The sequence below is a fragment of the Acanthochromis polyacanthus genome, chromosome 15 (assembly GCF_021347895.1).
Source record: "Acanthochromis polyacanthus isolate Apoly-LR-REF ecotype Palm Island chromosome 15, KAUST_Apoly_ChrSc, whole genome shotgun sequence".
Classification (NCBI taxonomy): domain Eukaryota; kingdom Metazoa; phylum Chordata; class Actinopteri; family Pomacentridae; genus Acanthochromis; species Acanthochromis polyacanthus.
In genome coordinates, this window is record NC_067127.1 from 17,406,709 (window position 1) to 17,425,999 (window position 19,291).

At 43.1% G+C, this 19,291-nt stretch overlaps 1 protein-coding gene across 2 annotated transcripts; it reads right to left on the minus strand.

Annotated features, from left to right (window-relative positions):
- Positions 1–349: 349 nt before the first annotated feature.
- Positions 350–4,054, minus strand: LOC110949297 (transmembrane protein 121). 2 transcript variants are annotated; one of them, XM_022191248.2, is made up of 2 exons: positions 2,623–4,054; positions 350–2,338 (listed from the first exon to the last, which is right to left on the minus strand). In XM_022191248.2, the coding sequence occupies exon 2, from the start codon at positions 2,128–2,130 to the stop codon at positions 1,180–1,182; it is 951 nt and encodes a 316-aa protein (XP_022046940.1). In that variant the 5' UTR covers positions 2,131–2,338; positions 2,623–4,054; the 3' UTR covers positions 350–1,179. The 2 variants fall into 2 exon arrangements, with proteins under 2 accessions (XP_022046940.1, XP_022046942.1); XM_022191250.2 differs by having other exon boundaries at positions 2,449–4,054.
- Positions 4,055–19,291: the final 15,237 nt, after the last annotated feature.

Consider the following 19,291-nt stretch of genomic DNA (forward strand, 5'->3'; position numbering starts at 1 on the left):
TGAACCAAACTCCAGCTCTGGCTCAACTGGTAGTGAGGGAGAAAGAGAGAGGAAAGCTCGAGACAGAAAGAGATTTGTCATCTTAAGAAGACATGATGTTTTCTTGGCTGTAGTGTGGATTCACATCACTGGACCAAAGTATCCATTTTGTCCTTTTGTGTGAGGAACAAAATGACAGTGCTTACAACTGCTGCTGCCACCAAGCGTAAGAACAGATCGTCACCGTGCGCCTGAGGAGGATATTAAACAGGTTTTCTTATTTGGGAATCATTTATCCATCTGCAGTGTGTGCCCCTTGGCTGTGTATTTTATCCCGCGTCTACAGCACCAAAGTCAACCTATGCAGTGATCAAACTGTTCACAACAGAATTTATTTCAGATGCTCCCCTCCTCGCTCCAAATAAGCAGCCTGGAATGTAACGATCACACTCAAGATGAACGACATCGCAAAGGCACCACTTCAGCAATTAAGAAGTCTCTAATTGTAGATTGAACCAGACCTTAGAAAAAGAAAATCATTCTCTCTTTTCCTTAATAACTCAAGTTAATTAAAGGACATTTGCTGAATTTTAATTAAAAACTGAAATATACTCAATAACTTTAAACTGAAACCCCCTGTACAGCGAGTGAGAGAGCAGGAAAGCCTTTATCTTGTACACAATACTTTATCAAAGAATCACATATAAAAACACACTTCTTTCAAGAGAAAGCTTTAACTGTTATTTTTGTCCCCAGTGGTGGCTCCTTCTGACTTTGACGTGTTAAAGCCCTCGACTACTAAGAACATTCGAGCAACAGAAATACACACCACAGCACACAGACCCTTAAATTTAAGATTAGAATGCAACACACACAATTCAAAAATATATCCTCTAATCTTGCAGTAGTTGCCTTTTTTTTCGTACAGTTAGAAAAAATACACAGTTAACTGGATTCACTGGGGGAAAATGCTTTAACAAAGTCACAAGTAATGTTGTGTTTTGCACCATGACGGCTTTGGATACAGCACTGCTCTATCCTCGCTAAGCGTCTGCAGTGTCCTGTGTGCCATTAAGCATCTCCATTGTGTTCACGTGAGTGCTCACACGCCCGAAAAGGTGCAGAACACCGTGCCCTGCCAGCGTCCTGAGGGTCGTATATACTCATATTGACATTTCCAGGATTCACCCCACCGTTCTGTCATGTGTGCTCGCACGTCGTCACCTCAGGGAGGGGCGTCTGGTCCTGCATGACCACTTGAGGCGGGGTGGGGGCAGGGCGGGCGTGAGCCACTGAGTTCTTCTGTAGCTCGACCCCGAAGGCAGGAGGAGCGTTCTGCAACTGTCTCCTGTACTGGACAAAGCTGCAGGTCTTTAGGATGATGGCCAGGACATTCTTCCCTATCAAGATCCCCGACACCCTGGCGTCCCTGTACAGAATCATGTTGCCCCCGCGGATGAAGAGCGTGATGATGTTGATGGTCACCAGGCTGAGGATGGGGTACAGGAGCATCTTGTGGGGCACGATGTTGATGCCCTGCATGCTGATCTCGCTCAAGGACACGCAGGGCAGCACCAGCAGCAGGATGTAGCAGTAGAAGAACATGAGTCCCTCAGCCCACAGAGGGAGCCCTTTCTTCTGAGGCTCCCACAGGTTTGCCTGGATGTCCAGTATGTCCAGCAAATCCACCACCACCCAGAAGAGACGATTGCGGATCTCCTCGCGCTTCTTGAAGGCGCGGACGTACTCCATGTGGTCGATGGCCACCAGCACCACAAACAGCACAGGGATGCAAATGGACAGCAGCAACGTCAAGGCTTTCCTCGCGAGAGCGTCCAAGCTCTTCCTGTCCGCTTTGTAGTTTTGATACACAAAGTAGACCTTGATCTCCAGCACGAAGATGTAAAGGAACCAGAGGATCATGGCGTAGCCTCGCTTGGCCGTGCGAACCTCAGCCCCCACCCACACTGCCACGTATCGCAACACGATTAGGAAGCAGATGTCTCCCACCATCACCATGATGCAGATGCCAATCTTGCGTGGCCCGTGGTTCTGCTCCACCAGGTAGGCATCAATCAGTGCCATGCTGCTCATGATCAGGATGGTGGACAGGCACACGTGGGGCTTGTTGGTGGGGGGTGGGGGTACCATCCTTGCCTGGATGAGAGGAAGAGGAGGAGGAGTGCTGTTGAAGAGGGAGTGTAGAGGGTCCTCAGTTTGTCCAGTGAGGAGGCAGATCAGATAGTGCCGCTAGACAGCGGTGTTCCCCTCCATTGCTTCTGTCTTGGCCAGAATCCAGGATGCATTAATAGGATTCACACAGATCACTTCAATCAATCTCCGCTTGTGCCCAAGCCACCTGCCGGGTAGACAGTACCCCTCATTTAGTAAATTATGTTCATTGGTAAATGGTCTGTAAACATACAGGTTCACTTGTCTGAAAGTTAATAAATCTCAGGACGTGCCTACCTTTTACAATCTTTCCTTGAACACAACAGTTCAATCAGTGAGTTACAATTTCTGGTATTAAAAGAGACAGCAAAAAAAGCTGCTGCGATGTGCTCTCGTTACAGATCCACTCTCGACACCCTTGTTTTCATGCAAGCTTAAGCTTCAGAGATAAAAATCCAGCTGAATACTCACTTGTGTCCCTCTTTGTACTTTATCCTAATGACTGGCAGCGAGCGATCATCCATGAGACTGCACTGGGAGATCACAAAGCCCATCTGTAATCCACAGGAGAAGAGAGGAGAAAATGCCGGGGATCCTCTCCTCCTCTGACAGACATAAATCCACCAGTCATGGATAGGTTATTGTTGGTTTTTTTCCCCTCTCTTTCTTTTTTCTTAAGTGAAAGACAAATCCCAAAATATTGCCGTCATAATCCACTTACTGCTCAGACTGAATCAGAAGGAGGCATCTTAATGGTCACCAAGACAGCTCGCAATTTCTGCAACTAAGAATAGAGGTGATTTTGTGTTGTGCTTAGAAAGAGGGTTTAAAGGCCCAACTCCAAAAAAGGAAAAAGTATTAAAGTTAGGGGGAAAAAAATCTCTGCAGTAAGTCCTTCTTAAAAAAGAATTTCTTTCCCAGAAGTTTTCCCCTTCATCATTCTCCATCCATGGACGTGAAGCTGAAACATTTTGTGTCTGCTGGATTGTAGTGGATCTTTGAAATGCAGCGGGTGTCTCACTCTCCTTCGCCCGCTCAGCTGTTTGCATGTGTGTTTTCCCGTGTGTGTTCCTGCGTGTGTGTGCGTGTGCAGGTTTCAGCTGTCTCCACGCTTCGTTGTCGCTGTAAAATGCTGCCCCCCTGGCGAGATCCTGGCTGCTGCGCCGTTTTTCTCTTTCCTGCTCAAGCAGCTCTTTTGCCAGGGACACCAGGATCAACAGCACCAGTGGATTCCCCTGTCTCCACTCAGCTCGCTCTGCCAGCACCACCGGCGCTGTGATACTCCACCGCCGCCTGCCTCTGCCCGTCTGTCTCTGTGCGCTTCTCAATCCTCTCTGCGAAGTCAGAGAGATGCTCCTTTGGTGCGTTCAGACACACTCCTGAGATTTCTCTCTCTCTCTCTCTCTCTCTTAGAGCTCCCCTCCTCTGCCTTCTCCCTCTTCTTCTGCTCAAGTAAAGGCACTTGCTGTGTGGATGTGACGCTCAGCAGACCACAGCTGCAGAGAGAAGGGGAGAGAAAAGAGGTAGAGAGAGAGGGAGAGCCACTTTTCCAGGGGGTGGAGAAAGGCGGGGTGGGAGGTGGTGGTGGTGGGGGTGAGCCAGTGTTTTGCAGCTTAGCTGAATGCACAACTTCTCTCTCTTACCCTATTTCCTTTTCCCCCCTCTCTCTCCCTCACTTCCCTCTCCTCTTTTCACATTGTGCCTTGTGCTGATATCCTATTTTCTCTTTCTCGTCTTCTTGGCTCCCACAGAAAGCGTCGGCTTCTTTCTCCTCTGAGAAGCCCATTATGGCGCCACGCACTTATTTCTCTCGAGTTTTTCGAGGTGCCGAGATGAAAAGTGATCCAGAAAGCAGGGGAGATGCTCTCCAATGTTGGATGTAGGAAGCCAGCTTCCCAGAAGGCTGCGTGTCTGCAGTATGGGGAGACATGGAAGGGGGGAGAGTGGGTGAGGCGTGCAGTGGCTCCTCCTGACAGAGAGCCTTTCTATTGATCTACCGACAGAGCAGTGAATCAGGAGACTGAGACGGGGGCCAGAGACCAAAAGAGATGAGGGGTAAGGGGAGATGGGGAGGTACAGATGTGGAGGGACAGAATGAGAAAGAGGGAAAAAGACAAGATGAGGAGGCAGAGTGATGTGATGAGAAGAGAAAAGAAAAGAAAAAACAAGAGAGGAGGAGATGTGCTGGGTGGGACTAAATGTCAAGGGATGCAATAATGTCTGGGCTGGGAGATGTGCGAAAATGATCAAGGTAGGAAAAGGTTGATGTGTGTGCTTTGCCATGCGGTATGCTAACACCACTAGCAGTGTTTATCCAGCTGGGCCAATTAGGGATAATCCTTCCTCCGAGGAACCAAACTGCTTTCATTACTACAGTATGAAGCCATTTACTGCTCACTTCATGAATTGCAGTTATTGAAGAGTCAAAAGTATTGGCGGTCTATGCCGTGTGGCTGCACTTTTCATCCAAATGTGTGATGACAACTGAACATAATTGCAATCAATCATGGCATTTTTTTTCCCACTCACAAATGGATGTGGTTACAGATTTACCAGCTGTGGATCAGCTGACAGCTGCCATCATGGCAGTTTATGACTCCTATCATGCCTTTATCGTGGCAGCATATGAAGGCTTCATGTCTGAAAAACGAAGTCAAGTGAAGCAGCCTTGGCCTTTCAGCTGCTTGCTTATTGACTATTTCCTCTGGATTTATCGACCATAATTGAGCCATGACAAGTGTGGTGATGAATTATATCCTTCTTTGCAAATTGTAAAATTGGCGTTCCTTCAACAACATTTTTTAATAGTCATTATTAAACACATGGCAGACTTCAATTTAATACCAACTGGAGCTGTAATGTTACAGCAACGCATTTAACAGATTGTTCAAGGAGGTGCTTAGAAGATCGTTGTGTAATCAGAGGTCACAGGTCTGATCCCCTCGACAGGCAGCGTGCCCGTTTGCAGTCATCTGTCCTTGAGGCAGACACCAAACTGTAACCTGCTTACTCCTTCACTCAGAGTCACTCCGGGCAACACTGTCAGCTAAACCCCTAAATTGTGAGTTTAAATGAACTCATGGCTTGTCTTTTCCTCAAGGGAACAGCCCTGCGATCTTATTAGTTCTACTCCCCCTAAAATCAGTATGGCAGATTAATACAGCACCTCTATTATCTGCTTTGTTATTCCTCCCACATCTCATCCACTAATCTATAATTTATATCTTCATTTACATCCATTTTGTGATATACAATGGAGTCCAGAACTGCGTTAATCTCCCCATTAAAAAAGGCAGTTAACCTGGATTCGGACTTTGGATCACATCTGCTGAATATCTTCATTTGTACATGCTCAGCATTTCCCCGTTTGTCTTCTTTCACTCTGTTTATAATTCATGAGCACAGACGAAGCCCCATCACTGTCTCTTAAGGCTATTGTCTGATTTAGAAGCTGATTTATGCACGCTTTTATGTTTTTTCAGTCAGCTGGTGTCAAAGTCTTCAGCCCTGATTAATGTAATTATAATGTTACACTAATACAATGTTGTATTTTAAGATTTATGAGATTTTGGACAGCAAAATTACAAGCAGGAGTCCTGTCTGTCCTCTGGTGCCCTCTCTCCTTGGTCCATCAGGCTCTGCTCAGCCTCCTACAGAGGACCGTCCTTGGCTCTTGGACAGGGACACTGCATCATCACTGTTCAGCTCCAGGCAAGCGAACACACAACAGATAGCAGACGAAAAAACAGCAGCCGCATTCTCTTTAACATCATGTAATATCAGCATCTGAGGGAAGAGAAATCAAAGGACTCAAACTAAGGAAACCATAGAGCAGCTACACTGTAACTACCTCATTCTGGCTTTCAGAGCTGCTGCTTAAGTGCCACTGGTTTGAAAGCAAAAAAAAATGCTCAGTTCAGTGTCTTTGCCTTTAAATGTGATAGTCGCTTTCATGGAAATCTTTGAGCTTGCTTTCTTAGAGCATAACACTGCCACATTTTCAGAAATCCTTGACTGACAACCGAGTGCAGTAGCCTGAAAAACATGTTTTCTCATCTTGTCAGAGAAAATATCATGGGAGGAATTCAACACTACAAGCTGCCCCTTGAACTTAGCATAAATATGAAATACGCTTTCTAAGCCGTGCAGTTCAAGTCAAACCAAACTGCACTTCAGTATTGTTCTAAGATTGGGCTATCAAGAACAGTTTCTCCTTGTGGCTGATTGCAATTTGTAGTTCAATCAGTAGCCTATTCTTCTGTTCCCCGTCCCTTCTTCACTGCATATTTTTGCACCTTCTGTCTTTACAGTCAATAGGCAATCTTCATATTTTTGCAAGAAATCGAATATCTACATGATATTTATCAAAATATCTCATTTGTCAATTGGTACTTATCACTTTTCTGGTGCGGCATTCAAACACAATGTGCAGCGATCTGACACAATCTACACTCATTGCCTCAAAGTTCCCGGAGAGCAGCACTGAGAGGAGATATTAATGGGCACCTAAGTGCTGCAGGTTGGCATAATTACAAGGGTATGCATCACTGAATGAATAGGCTGATTTGATTTGCTTTGTGTTTAGACTGCAGATGATTTACTTAAGAGTCAAGAGTGGAGCATGATTAATTCCACTGTGCTACGCCACATGAAATCCAAACAGAAATACCTGCCCATTAGAATTATCATGAGACTTGTCGCTGTGTTTTGACAAGAAAATGCAGGTGAAACGTTTCCATCTCTGTCTCCGAATTTGATGTCATTACACGTAGAGAGTGGGTGTTAAGCAGCGAATTAAGTTTCAGTGTTACATTGTTCAACTTGTCAGGATTTGCAGGTGTTGTTCGTGGCAAAAAAAACAAAAGCCCTGGACACAAACATGGATTAATCACCGGGGTTTGGCAGCCGGGATTCAGTGTCAGCAAGTTGTGAAAAGATGGGGGAATTTACATCAGCAAAGACAATTTGTACATGAAGCATAACAGTGGAAATAGGACACATAAATCACATTAGCTGTAACCCTGAGTCTGCCATCGATTACCTACAGGAAAACAAATGGGAGCGTTAAGGCTTCCCATCTTTAAACATCCCCATCACGGTTCTAACCACCAAAGGGGGAATCATGAAGTGGATTGTCGAAGCAGCTCCCTGTGGGGCAATTAAATCAACAGGGGGAAGGGTGGGGGTGGTGGGTCAGACTGCCCTCCGCTCCCTCACCGCTTCATGCTGGAGGAGGCGCAGGTCATTTCCAGCCCCTGTAGCTGTAATATTTAACCGCTGTTAACTAGGAAGGTGCAGAAGTGTAGGCCGCTATCTCTGCCATATTTGACATGACATCAGGTCAAATCTGAGACTAACGGGAGTAGACTGTTTTCACAACGGATTGATGACTACAAAGCAGACCTGGATCCAACGGTATTTGCATTTGATTGATCTTGCTCAGAGTCCCATGTGGGTGGGTTGTGCAACGGCGAGGAAGAGAATGATTGCCACATTATTACCACAATCAGGAAATCAACCGGGAGACATTTTCACATAGATTAATGCATTTGACAGCGGCGATTTAACAAACCCGTCCACTTTTCCACGGAGCAAAACTAAGAATCGTTTTCAAAAATATTTAACACTTCCACTTAGAAGAATCACACCCAAAGTTTAAGTGATGCTATACAGTATAACAAGGTGGTTCTGCTGTCTCTCTTACACATATGCCTAATGGAGAAAACACAGGGAGCGACAGAGCTTATCATCGCCGCCTGTGAGAGCAAATTCATATCTGAGCCCACCTCTGTGTGAGAACAGGTGCGTGTTTCTGTGTGCATGGCGCTACAATACATCATCATTCATGGCTCATAATGCCTTTTAGTGTGAAACACAGCGTTGGACATGCAAGATGAAACACATGTAAATAATAGTTCCCGTTGTGGCCAGACCAGGACAAACACCCTCAGACAAAGAGAATAAGAGACAGATTCAGTTGACATTAATAATGAATGAGACGTTGGAGGATTATTGTCAGATTCGGCGAAAGCAAGTATTCCCTCCACTGTTAGTATCAGCAATCACAGAATGCTTTCTATTAAAAGGGAAAATAATAAATAACTTCTTCAGACATTTATCCATGCAGCAGGAGAATAGACGCGTTATCTCTGACCGTGCTCAAGTATTTAATAAAAAAAATAAAATCTGCTGACAGTTGCGACAGTAGCATTCAATTTTATCCTTCCCTAATAATGACAAACCTCACGGTGGTCCGTACGTGACACAATAATCAGTCACATTCTCACTTTATAACACTAGAGACAGGTAAGTAAGCTAATTAGAGGCAACGTTCACCAAAAGTACTGCAGTGAGCAGCTGATATGTTGCCGTGCAAAGTAATAATAAGGTGTTAATGGTGCTTTGTCAATTTTATGGGGAGAACAAACTGTTTAGAGCTACCACTCACTGACTGATAGCAAACAGTTCACTGCTGAGCTGCTAAAAATACAAGAAGGCGGGTGGAGGGACGTGGCAGAGTTGGAAATCCTGATGGGCAGTGAGATTTGGGTCACAAGCAAAGACTGCAGCTGACAAATTGGTACCCATTAGTTTGTAGACTACCTTTTAGATTTTAACTGACATTTAACTGATGGCATGTAGCTCTTTTAAAATGTGTGAGATGGTGATCAGACTGAAAACTTAAAGACATGACACACTCTGATATGCCAGCAACAAAGAAGTCACAATATAGTCACATTCTAAAACTATACCCTTCTTTTTTGTCTATTTTACACTAGATGGGACCTTAATTTACAAAAGAAACAATCTTATGTTTGTAGAAAATCCTGAAACTTGTGAATGAGACCATAAGCTCATTAGAGAAATGTTGACTGGGATAATAAATCAAGTGACAAATAGCCTCATTTTCTCACAGACTTTTATACAATCAGAGACTTATTTTTGCATCCAGAGAAGTCACCCCCAGCTGGTCATTAGAAACAATACAGGTTAAAAACATTTCAGCTTTAGCTTCACTTTTTAGACTGTTTGTCCAAGATGTCTGTCTTTTATACACAATCTATGGTTGAAAGCAAACCTAGCAGGTGAGTGCACATTTTAAGATGATAGTTATTATCTGTGGTTAGTGAACACTCCTTGGTGCATACCAGATATTTTTGGTAAATATATGTCTTTTCAACACATTCCTGTCCCAGACCATCAAAAACTGCCAGTTTGTCAAATCTGCTGCTATCTCAGAGACATGCACAAGGTGTCATTTGGTGCTGGTTCCACCTGTGCCGGAAACAAACAGACATTTCTCCACTTTGAAAGAGTCGCATAAGAGTTGAATCTTTTTCTTTTTTAACTTCTTTTTCTTTTGTGACTTAAGCTTAGTTTTCACTATTCCACTCATTTACTTACATTTCCACCTCTTGTTTGGTTAAGTTTAGGCACAAATGGAACGTCTGATTGGATCCAGGTAAAGTTCAAGGTCATGGTTGATCCATGATCCCCACCCACATTTCAGTGTGTAAACTATGCAAAATAACAGAAAATCTTAACTATCATATGGTTGCAGTATACTGCTGCTGTTGCTTTTTAAAATAAGATGTACTTGGAGAGCACAGTCCTCTGCCAAGGTCAATGTCCACTCTCACACTTTTAAAGACAGTCATCTGGATCCACACCTGATTCTTTTTTCATAATCCTGCTTATTCTACAATTTCATTTCGTAGACGCTTTTGTCCAAAGCGAGACAAACAAACAGCACTGAAAACATACCTCCACTATAGCTTGAAAAGTTCTGTAAATCTCAGTGTGAGGGTTGGGGTTGGATGGGTCAGACAGCAGAGCTAATCCAATCTAGTACCAACCATGCAATATCCAGCTCTCTTATGACATCCACGTCTTCCATGTGAATCATCAGCTGATGAGGATGTTGACCTGAAAATGATCGGATCTGTGACATAAAGGCCATGATATAATCCAAACTGTGAGTTTTGTTATCGGTTGAACCCTGTTGATAAGATAAGATAGACTTTATTAATCTCACAAAGGAGAAATTTAACGTTACAGGGCTCTTAGAAACAAAAAACAGAGGAGTGCAAAAAGTCACGAAAGTGCAAGAACAAGACAATAAATATTGCACATAATAACAACTACACAGTAGTGTTATATAGTCTGATGGCAGTGGGGATGAAGGACCTGCGGTAGCGCTCCTTCTTGCACTGAGGGTGTCTGAGTCTCGTGCTAAAGGAGCTGCTCAGCTCCACTACAGTCCGGTGCAGTGGGTGGGAGCTGTTGTCCATGATGGATGAGAGCTTGGTCAACATCCTCCTCTCACCCACATCCATCACAGAGTCCAGTGGGCAGCCCAGGACAGAGCTGGCCCTCTTGGTCAGCTTGTTCAGTCTCTTCATGTGCTCTGTGCTGCCCGGGGCCCAGCAGACGACAGCGTAGAGGAAAGCAGAGGCTACCACAGTGTCATAAAAAGTCCTTAGTAGAGGTCTGCACACTCCGAAAGACCTCAGCCTCCTCAGAAGGTGGAGGCGACTCTGGCCCTTCTTGTACAGAGCATCAGTGTTGTGGGACCAGTCCAGTTTATTGTTGAGGTGAACAGCCAGGTACTTGAAACTGTCCACTGTTTCAATGTCCTGCCCCTGGATGTTCACTGGTGGATGTGGGAGTGTCCTTCTCCTGAAGTCGACCACCATCTCCTTCGTCTTACTGGTGTTGAGGCACAGGTGGTTGCGCTCACACCAGTCCACAAAGTCCATGATGACCGACCGATACTCCAGCTCGTTCCCCTCAGACACACGGCCCACAATGGCGGAGTCATCGGAGAACTTCTGGAGATGGCAGCTGTCCGTGTTGCAGGTGAAGTCCGAGGTGTAGATGGTGAAGAGGAAGGGCGAGAGGACGGTGCCCTGCAGACTACCACCTCTGCAGCCGCACGTCCTGTGGACGGTCAGTGAGGTAGTCAGTGGTCCAGGCAGCGAGATGTTCATCAACTCCCGCACCCACCAGCTTCCCCCGCAGCAGCGCCGGCCTGATGGTGTTGAAGGCGCTGGAGAAGTCAAAGAACATGACTCTCACAGCGCTGCCGGCGCTCTCCAGGTGAGTGAGCGCTCGCTGCAACAGGTAGATGACATGTTGAAATGTACCCTTTAGGTATGTTACAAGACAGACTTTTCGTTTCCATATAGGAGCTACAATGACGACACCAGTAGAGATAATTTGGTGTCATGGTTTTAGCTCTAACATTCAGGAACTGTATCAGTCCATCACAAATGACACTAAAGGCTACCCACTGTGTTCAAATGTGGCACCCAGGGGCCCTGACTGAGTCACATGTGGCTCATATTTGTTTTCCATCCAACCTTCAACAAAATTTGCAATATAATGAATGCAGTGGGTGCTTCTTTTTAACTGAAGACTTCTCCCACTGGCAATTTCCTTTATTTACTGTAAATGCTGAGATGATAGCGGCAGTGGAGTTAGTGTCACTCTGGGATGCTATGTTTTGATGAGCTAATTAAGCAGCACATTTTCCTAAAAGGCTTTTTGTTAACCTGTCTCCTCTCCACTGAAACATGGTATAAATTTTGATGGACTCACACACAGTGTGAGATTGAGTGACTAAAACAAAACAGACATAGGAAACAGAAAATAAAACAGTGGAGATTCTTAGGCGGCATAAATGACTGTGTCTCTTTCAATAAAATGAATCAGGTTCCAGGTTCCCTTACAGATTTCCTATAACAAAGAAAGAAAAAAATCATTGTCTTGTTATGAATACAAGGAAAAAACAGGATACAGTAAGCAAACAGAGGTTTGTTTTAATAGCATCTGTGCAGGACAGTGACTTGCCTACAGGTGTATTACGCTTGAAATCATTCATGAATCTTCTGTTTGCACAGGCCTCACTGAGGTTTGCCCATTCTGATTAATTGAATACAAAACAACTGTGATATGGCCATAACCCAGAAAACATATGTGCATGCTCCCTCGAGATTACTTGTGTAAACAGAAACGTATGGTGTTAGTTAAACTGCCCACGGTCTTAACAAAAAGAGACAGCTTCACATGCATTGCTTCTTTGTCAAGGTCATTCTGTAATTGTGCACTGCACTGACTACCAACAGCAAAAGCCCTGTGATTCAGAAAATCTCCAATAACTTTTAAGAAGTGAGTATCACAAAAACGAAACCCAAAACATCATCTTCATGCAAGCAAATGATGCGCTCCAGCTTGCATCATTATATTTGTTCTGAGGGCGACTGTGTACAAGACTCTAATATAATGCTATCTTCACAGTCAGCAGTACCACGCATCATTCAAGCAATGTGTTTCTTCCTTTTCAAAGCAGTCTGGTTGATTCTTGATCCACACGTAAAGCCAAGTTCCCCCTCTCTTCTCACAGGGGAGCTGGCTAATTTGGGGAAGTCGTTTATAAATGGCAGAAGCCGTACCGGCCTGGCTCACCTTCCTTCATGAGGACTACTGCTTAGTTAGCCTAATGAGACAGGATTGTGTGCGTGTGCCTGTGTTTATTTCTGTGGCTGCTGAAAATATAGAGGTTCAGCTTGATGAGATAAAGTTTGCTGAGTCCACAGGGGGAAACTTTATCTTGCACGCTGCTATTGTTGCGAAAGTATCATCAACTATCATGTGGCAGGTTGTCTCTGGTCTCGTGTGTGCACCACAGCAACCCAAACAACTGGAACACAAGATGTTTCTGATATGTAAATGCTTGGCAGTACGTCAGCTTATTTGAGAGCAAAACACGTTAGCAGTATGTGCCATCTTGTCTCCAGAGCTCTTAGAAGACACAGCTCTTGGTAAATGCCTGCACTAATGTTGCACCATGACTGACAGAGCCCATTAATCACTCAGTGTGTGGAGGATGGGTTTGTTTTACAATCATTACAGCCTTTACCATTGTATATGTATTCTAAAATCTGTGCATAGCAGTAATGAGCTGAGGTAGATGAGGAACATTAGCCAGATCATAAATCAACTCTGACTGGAGATGAAGAAATCACACCGTCGAGGTTATCAAGATTTTTTGAGTAAAGTTCTTCATTGAGAACAGCTAAAACAGATGTAGAAGTAGATTCAGCTGTTTACTGTGCAGCTCAGGCTAAAAGCTGGTCTGATGAATTGTATATGTGCAAGATGTGTGATTAGAATTCTGACCCAGTAGTGTTTAGCAGGAAGGACAATTGATGGTTTGCTAACCTCTCCGTGTTGTTGGTTTGCACCTGTCAGGCCATGCGGTTCACACTGATAAGAGAGGCAGTTTTACCACCCAAGAATTTAAGTAGTAGAAGAAATATGCCCCTTATTTTAGACAAAAACAGGTTTTTCATTGTTCAGCCAGCACCCACAGATACGAATGCTTGATTTGACATCTGTCAAGTGGCAGATTTTATCAGCTAAGGCCAGCAAACTCCATGAATTGGAGAAATACAAAACAGTTGACCCGATTTTTCAATGTTTCCAGGTTATTAATGCTGTAACAAGAGTCATGCTAAAGGATCTTGAAGGCTAGAAACAAGATATTATGCAAAAATGCTAAATGTCAGCATCCTCATCAACTGATGATTCACATGGAAGACAAAGGATGTAATCAGAGAGCTGGAAACTGGTGCTAGATTGGATTAACGCTGCTGTCTGACACAACCAACCCCATAATTTACCCTAAGCTGTTTCAGAGACTGGAGATTGGTCTGGCTGCACCTCATCATTATTTTGCTGTAGAAGGAAAATACTGTGATTTGTTTGTATTTCTTCAAGCCAATCACATTCGTCTTGAGCTGTCGAGAGCCCAGGCTGTAGCAATGGTGTCACAGCAAAATAGTGATTGAGGTTATTGTTTTAGTGGAACATTTGCATGCAGTGAGTTAAGGTCGATCTAAAAGCAACAAGGCTGTCATCTTGCACGATCCAAATCCCTGGCAAAACATTAATTTTTGATATGTAGATGCTCCGTGTGAGTAGCATGCTGCTCTGAGGTTGTAGAAAAAAGGCAGGCTTGTAACTAAAGTCTACATCCAGTGAGCCAGACTACGCTAACCTCAGCCACCATTCACAACACAGCACCAAACTGAGTCCCTCTGGTTGAAACCATCTAGCACTGAATCAGTCACACAGCATTCAGTGTTATTGCTAGTTGTTCCTAGTGGTCACTTGTGGTATTGCAAAAATACAGCGCATAAACCTTACTCCCCCCGTACACCACCACTATCTGTAAAAGCATTAGACATCCAAATGCAAGCAAGACTGAGTGCTATTTTTTGCTTTGTATTCAGTTCAAAGAAGGTTATTTAGATATAAATCCTCAACATACCACGCACATGTACAGTGACCCTTGCGACACAGAAGAAAATCCTTGGAAAAGGTTTTTTTTTTATTCGAGTGAGTAGACACCAGGTTTGCCATCTAGTATCTTCTTTAACCTTGAGAAGCATGCCTGTATTATATGTTAAAAGGTTAGACAGGGGAGACTCTCTGCGATTGAAACATGCGACATTCATTTTACATAAAACATGAGCACCAATAATTCAGTCTGATTTACCAGCACAGCAAACAAAAGACACAAAATTTAATAAAGATTGCTGGTCTTTGAAGCTGTCATAAAGCATGATTATTTGTCCATTTCTCAATTATGTATATTCCTTTAGTCCATAAGGGTTGATTTTTATAACAATATTCTGAAATGTGAATGTTGTTCTGTAAAGACCATTGCTCACTGTCTGCAACGTTTCGTTCATCAAACAAAAATCAAATCATTTTTCCATTTGAAAAATATCCTTACTGCCTTCTGTACAGTGTTGTTGGCTTGTTTTTTGTTTTTTTTTCCCATTTGCTGCCTACAAAATAAAAGCGTCTCCGCCTTTTGCCGTTTAGGTTTCACCTCAAAACAGCCCATCTAGTACAGTAAGAGCTCCCACTTTGTAAATTCCCGTCGGCTTTGTCAAGTGTCTTTCACTGGTGGTAGAGCAAGCTGTTATCATCTATCATCAAGTCAGCCATCCGTAATTGTAGAAAATCATTTTTTCTTTTGAAATAGTGGAACACATGGGCAGCGTGGTTGCATTCGTGCCAAGCTGGTTCAGTGCGTAACAATGCAAAGTCCATCCTTATGTATCTGAACACACACAGAATAATCAGCAGTAAGAGAAGCATGACTAAGTGATGGTAACTGGTTTCGTAACATCAAAATGCATCAGTGTGTTTTTCCAGTGTCATTGAAGTGAGTAAAAGCAGCATAATTTGGCCATTTGGCTTGGGAACACCAGTAACACCACAAAGTAAAAATGAGCCGTGCTCCCACAAAGATAGGCCCAGAGGTCTTGAATTTCATACAGATGTGGTTACAAAGATGTAGACCCTTTGCATAAGCCATTTCTTAGTTATTGCTATTACTCTGTCAAGAAGGTGGAGCCTTGATGGAGTTATGGGACAATCGGCATTGGTTTGTCTGTCTGTCTGTTCGTTAGCAACATTAATCAAAAACGGACTAATGGATCTGGATGAAATTTTCAGAGAAGGTCAGAAATGACACAGGGACCACCTGACTACATTTTGACAGTGATACGGCTTATAGTCTGGATCCATAGATTTGTTAAAGACTTCCTTATTATTTCGAGATAGCGGCACGATGTCACTTAAATGATACAAGGAACAATAGACCCTGTGCACGTCAAAAATGCTAACTTCCGGGTTCTGACCGGGAGGGCTTACAGGTCCTTCCGGAGGCTATTTCGCAGCATGGATAACATGGAATCAAAAAAGAAAAACACTGTTTTCTCGGCAAAACAAAAAATCTGATTTCAGCGTGTTCAAGGTCGATATGGGAGGTACTGTAGTGTACCATTATGTTCGGCTTGTGGTGTTTATAACAGTTCTATAAGCCTTCACCGTTTTCCAAAAGACCGGCATCTGCGGGCTCAGTGGATTGCCAAAATTAGATGAAAAAAAATGTTTCACACTGAGCTGAGGATCAGGAATATTAGTGCATAGTCACTGATCAAACAGCAAATATCTGATAAACTATAACAACAATCCGTGCACTCTTCAATCATTTGTTATTCCGTTTTGACATCTAATCAAATATAGAGGAAATCCAAGCATTTGTCATTTTGTTCAAACAAAACTACAAATATAAAATGTCTTGCTGAACTCGACTAACCCTTTAAGCTGCAGTCAATTCCAGCCATTTTCAGTACAAAAAATCGCTAACATTCTATTTGTAAATAAAAAATATGACGAGAAATACAGGGAATATTGGACGCGCATCGCGAGGTGCATTTCCTTGAAAACGACCTATTCGTGGATTATATACCGACTTCAAGACATGTTTTGGACAAAATATGTTACTGGCTTGTTTCGTCTGGATGTCCAAGGTTGGATTATGGCCGTTTTTTGTGGAATATTTTCATCCGTGTGTAATAATGAACCCGGAAATGTGAGTCGCGCTGTGTATGTTGAAGCCGTGTATAGAGAACGGATGGATGAATATTCGTTGTTTGTCGGACAAATGTGTTTATATTACCCGCTGTGGTAATCACATCTGAAAGTTGTTTATACTGGCAGATTCATGAGAATCTAAGCTTTCCATCGGCGTATAGTGTTTGTATAATCGCGTTTGCAGTTTCAGACATTTAGCAAATTGCTTATGCAGATCTCAAAGTGTACCGCAGATGGGACACTGAAGCGCAACTGAAGCGCAACGGGCTAAGTACCAAAGACTAAAGTGTAAAGTGGATTCTAGTAGCTAACTAAGCAAAAAATAGTAATGTATAAATACTAGAAAATAAAATGATAAGGTACATGTTTGGCAAGCCCTACAGTTAAGCTAGTGCTAGTTATGTAGGATGCGATGCCACTTACCTTCAAAGTTATATATGTACTGGGATATATAAAATTTGAATCCCTTTTCCCGTTTGCTTTGAGGAGCTGACGAAAAATCATCATCGAGACGATAAACATCGTCAACAGAAATTTTAGGCAAGTTGCCTAGGCATCTGGAAAAGTAAAATGTACTGCTGGCTTCTTCCATTTTGACAGCGCTGTAAGCAGGACCGGAAGTAACTGTAGCACCCGGAGTTTTTTAACCGGAACTAGCACATGCTATCGTGCACAGGGTCTATTAATTAAATTGTGCGGGTGTTTCTGAGTCCCATCAATGCCCGCCGGCCGCTACATATTTAGGGCCCCGCGATTACTGCATGTAACGTACACATGCATGACACACAGCTGTGCTCAGCGCCAGGTCATTTTTTATTGAAGATTTCATCCATCGGAAATCATACGACTGAGCAACCATCGTGGAGTACTGCCCTCTCTGAGTGCTTTTCTTGTTTCGATATGTCTTATGTCTACAGACAAGGATTTAAAAAACATCACTATTTCGAGCCATGTATAAATTGATGTAGCTTAGGTGGTGTTTCAGAACAAGAAAATGACTTTCAAATGAAGTCTCATACATGCATTATGGTCTTACAGTTCCTCTTTAGAAGCATTTCCATTTTGGTTTGCCAAATAGATCAAAACTTCATTAAAAAGCTTCTATGTTCATACATCCAGAAAGAAAAGAAACAGCCCTGTTTTCATATTACAGCTGCAGTCGTGGCAGAAAAAATGTGAGATAGGACTGTTATTTTTATATGTGACACTGAATGCAACACATAAGATTTGTTTTCATCCCAGTGCTGGTGATATTCTTGTGTTTCAGATTCTGTTTAATGCTGTTTTGAAGTCCTTTTTTAAATCCGCTCTCCCTTTTTTGCAGTTTTATGTCTGTGTCAGATTTTTGACTTTTATTTTGTCCTGAGCACACAGGGCACTCATTCAAATAATAAAGCAGTAAATTCATTATGTTTTTCTAACCTCACCTTGTTTACTGCTTGGCATACATGTTTGTATTTTCAGTTTTACTTTTTATATTAAATCTAGTAAAGAGCACAACAGAGCAGGCAGTGTTGCCAAAAGACCTTTACGTAATGCAGAAATAAACACTGTGTGTTATTTTTATGAGGAGGACTTTTATTTGAACTTTTCCAAACTCCACAAAACAGTTGCAGCGTTAAGTGCTCCTTGGCCTTCAAAGTAACACTTCACCAAACTTTTGTTGCTTAACGTTATGCAAATAAAGAAACAGTTCATTACTGACACAGTTTTGCTTGTAGTTTGGATTTTTGAGGGCTAAGAAAACAAATGCATCACTCAAGATTTTCTGTAAGGAAAATATCATTTTAACCGTCGCTTTATGCACACGTACAGAAATCCTAACCTTCACAGATCTGCCACGCTGAGTGAGCTATGATTAGACTCTCACTCTATGACTTCTTCTCCTCTTTAGTCTTCCATGATCTTTGGAATACAAAATATATCATTATCAAGAGTCTAGTCTGAGGCTTTTAAAAACAATGAAGTCACATTTTCACATCAGAAATTAAGCTCACCAACTGGGGCACAAACGCAACAGAAATGCAGCGAAGAGATATTATATCACTATGCAAAATACTGTAGCAATATTTCTCTTTCATGTGCTTTTTTGGCTTGACAGTGAAATGTGCTCGCTGGCTCATGCTGTACCACCATCCTCCATCGTTAAGCAGGAGAAGATGCAAGATGGTGGTGGAGGGGAGGCAGGCAGAGAGAGATTGGGAGTGCTTTGAAATTCCAATGGGCAGGGGGGGATTTGGTTCCAAAACAGAGTAGTCAGTGAGTTTTTGGAAAGCCAGAAATGTGTGTTGTGTAATTCCAGTGAGGGAGGGGAGGGACAGAGGGAATACAGGAGAGGGAGTTTGTTCCAAAATGGAGAGCAGGCTGGGGAGTGAGATTTGAAATCCTCAGCAGCTACAATCAGCAGGTCTCAGCAGCTGTCGGTGTGTTACCACTGAGCTCCTGATGGCAGATGTATATCATGGTCAACTGTGAGCAGCGAGATATGAAAATTGCACCTGGTGCACCTTAAAAACGAAGCGAAAGTCAGACCTTTTGGATCATTTCCAGCCAGTGGAAGAGGTTCACAATGTGATACAGCAAACATGAGTGTTGTCCCAATTGAGCTTCACAAGTAAACTATTTAATTTGGCAGCAAGTTGCTTGTGATGCATGAATCACTTCTCTCAGTGAAAATATGCCA